This window comes from Paramormyrops kingsleyae, chromosome 16 (assembly GCF_048594095.1).
Source record: "Paramormyrops kingsleyae isolate MSU_618 chromosome 16, PKINGS_0.4, whole genome shotgun sequence".
In the NCBI taxonomy this organism is placed as follows: Eukaryota; Metazoa; Chordata; class Actinopteri; order Osteoglossiformes; family Mormyridae; genus Paramormyrops; species Paramormyrops kingsleyae.
Genome location: NC_132812.1, coordinates 12,206,626 through 12,209,862, shown reverse-complemented (window position 1 = coordinate 12,209,862; position 3,237 = coordinate 12,206,626). Strand labels below are relative to the sequence as shown.

At 43.3% G+C, this 3,237-nt stretch overlaps 1 protein-coding gene across 1 annotated transcript; it reads right to left on the bottom strand.

Annotated features, from left to right (window-relative positions):
* Positions 1-207: 207 nt before the first annotated feature.
* Positions 208-2,915, bottom strand: cxcr1 (chemokine (C-X-C motif) receptor 1). Its single transcript, XM_023841871.2, has 2 exons — positions 2,476-2,915; positions 208-2,028 (listed from the first exon to the last, which is right to left on the bottom strand). Exons 1-2 carry the CDS (start codon positions 2,480-2,482, stop codon positions 986-988), a joined length of 1,050 nt encoding a protein of 349 aa, XP_023697639.1. The 5' UTR covers positions 2,483-2,915; the 3' UTR covers positions 208-985.
* Between the last annotated feature and the right edge of the window lie 322 nt (positions 2,916-3,237).

Genomic DNA, 3,237 nt, shown 5'->3' with positions numbered 1-3,237 from the left:
GTAAGCTTTTCAGTTGCAGCGCCTGTGAGAACGGTTGCGACAGATAGCTTTTAAGCCCCTCAACTGATAAGCGACTGTTATCATTTGCACCGTTATTTTTTCGATTTTGCATGCCTCGAAATACACGCCTTCCGCAAAAACACGCAGTGAACCACCGGAAACCACAGGAGGGCAGCAAACACCATAGTAAGGACACAAAGACGTAGGTGGTTTGTCAAGTTCCTGTTTACTACCCCTGTAAATTTATGTGATCGACAGGAATATTTTAAACCGGTATTTAGCTTAATATGAATCATTTCATTTTATTATGACTAAGGAATTTGTAAGCAAATTATAATATGAATTGCTTCGTTTGCTATAATAACATAAGATAAAGATAAGATAAATAATTAGGTAGATGCTACTGTTTATTTTGTAAATTCAAAAACAATTAAAAAAATAAATGTATTTTATATATATAAATCATTTAAAACATTTTTGAAAAGTCAAAATACGACTAATACAGAGAAAAAATCACTGCTTCCGGGAAGTGAGCTAAGAACCGATGGTTTAGAGTGATTTGACAGCTCAGCATATCTCGGTTATAAATCTCTCAAGTTCAAACCTGATATAATCTCTTTTTTCTTCAACAAAATACATATCCTATTCATATATAAAGTTTCATCTTCTAATCCAGTTGCGGGCATGATATACATGATTTCTTTTAGTTATCCACTCAAATTTTAGCAAATAAAAATAGCATATATAAGGTTTTTAATGATGCACCCACACACGTTGCTACTTAAAATGAACACTTACACACAGTACCGGACTAAGGTCATGTGTCACCCCAGGCAAGCTTCGTTTCCAGTACCCCCTGGCTGAGACAAAATGAAAATGTCTTGCTATTCCAGCACCATCCCAGAAGATGGCGCCCTAGATGGCCGCCTACGTGGTACCATGAGTTGACGGGCACAGCTTGTTCAGTGGGGTGGTCCCAGGGCTCTTACATGAAGGCGGCAGCTTCTGAGGTCTGGGAGGTGGACCTGCTAAATCTGAGGGAGGAGGTGCGCTCCAGTGTGCCCCATCTGTGGAACAGCTGCTGCAGGTTTCTCCGGAACTTCTCCCCGACAAAGGCATACAGCACGGGGTTGATGCAGCTGTGCAGCAGCGCCATGCTCTGGGTGACGAACAGCGCCGTGTCCATGGATTGCCGGGCGCTGCAACTGAACTGCATCTGACCAATGTGCATCAGCGTGTCGACCATCACCGTCACGTGGTGCGGGGCCCAGCACAGCAGAAAGGCGGCCACCACCGCCAGGATGACACGCATGGCCCGCTGCTTCCGAAAGCTGCGAGTCTGCAGGAGCCTCACCACCGTCACGCTGTAACAGCTCAGCATGATGGCCAGTGGCAGCAGGAACCCCACCGTGTGCCGCAGCAATCGCGCCATCTGCTGGAAGCCTTCGGCACACACCTGCAGCTTCGTGTCAGGTGACTCGAAGGTGCCAGCGTTGGCCGCCGAAGAGATAGACAGGATGGCCCCGGCGGACCAGACGCCAGCACACACGAGCCGGCTGAGCATAACCCAGTGCTCCTTCCTCGCCTCCATGGCGTGTACAATGACGCGGTAGCGGTCCACGCTGATGCAAGCCAGAAAGAAGATGCTGCAATAGAAGCTGAGCTCTTGGGCCATGTTGGTCAGCTTGCACATGACGTCACCGAAGACCCAACCCCGCGTCATTGACGTCGCCCACAGAGGCAGGGTCAGCGCCAGGAGCCCGTCGGCCAGCGAGAGGTTAAACAGGTACATATCAGAGGGTGTCAGTGCCTGCCTGGCAGAGACGATGACCAGCACGACGAGGGCGTTCCCTGGGATAGCTAGCAGGAAAATCAGCACGTAGAAAACGCACATGAATACGTTCACTTCCGGCGCGATGCCCGTGACCTTACAGACGGCATGGCTCAGATTGGCCGTGAAGTTCTCTTCGTCGTAGTAGGAGTCATTGTAATACTCTTGGAATGGGACACTGAAAGATTTGTTTATCTCTGTTTGGGACAAAAAAAATACATATTTAGGTGATCGTTTTCATAGTTTTCATAAATAAATTTGAAAAGTATTCTAAAATTTAAAAAAACTGTAATTTCAGAACCATAACAAATGCATTGCAAAGCTTCAGAAATATATTTCTTTTTCCCTTTTTTAGTTAAACTATTTTATGTCTACAACTGCTTAAAATCTTAAGTGTGAAATGTACTTTCTCTGCATAACCAGAAATAATAATTTATCATTTTCACGTTCAGCTTGTTTAATGTCTTCTACTTCTGCTTAATAAAGAAATTCCTATAATATGTTTTTAAAAGGCTTTGATGGTGTAATACAAGCATAGCCATTCACATCTAACAATATTGCAAGAAATTAAACACATAGTCTACAATAAAAAATTTTTTACATTTGAATAAACCAAATAGAGAACAATATGGAGTGTCTCTTACCATCCATTCTGCCTTCGCGTTCAGTCTAATAGATCCTCAGCATCACAACTAGTGTTTCACTGACCTCAGGAAGTGATGATGTTTCCTCTTAGTGTAACTGAATCTGAGCTATTGGATCTGGCACTTGTTGATCCCTCAGGTCAAGCTAACTTCCTCTCTGATGATCACAGTTTCCCAACCATTGCTCCCAAAAGGTCTTCAACTGCCATCACCCTAAATATCGGAGCTCCTGTTACATTCTCAGAATATCTCTGCAGCCTTTGCAACTTCACATGTCTCCTCCTATTGTAGGTAGTAGTGTGTTAATGGTTAGGGAAGCACACTTGTAACTGAAAGATTGCTGGTTTGAATCCCTGACCAGCAAGGCACCACTGAGGTACCCTACGCAAGGTACCTCCCCCGGGTGCTGAATTAGCCGCCCCCTGCTATGTCACAACGTCACATATGGGTTAAATACAGAGAACACATTTTGTTGTGGTGTGTCAACAATGACCACTGATCACCAAATTCTAAATATTAACTAAACTGGAAGTGATCATAATAGCTGTCTAATATTGACATTTATATAATTTACCTCTGAAACTGGACACTATACATTACAATATTCTATTTTAAAATCATTAAAAAAATTTAAGCAATACTTTTGTTATGCAGAAATTCCTATGAGAGCAATGTCATAAGCAAGAATGAGGTTTTTGTTTGTTATTTTATTTTCTTATATCCATTCTGCCTTCCATTCTGATCATTGTAGCCACTGCTGGA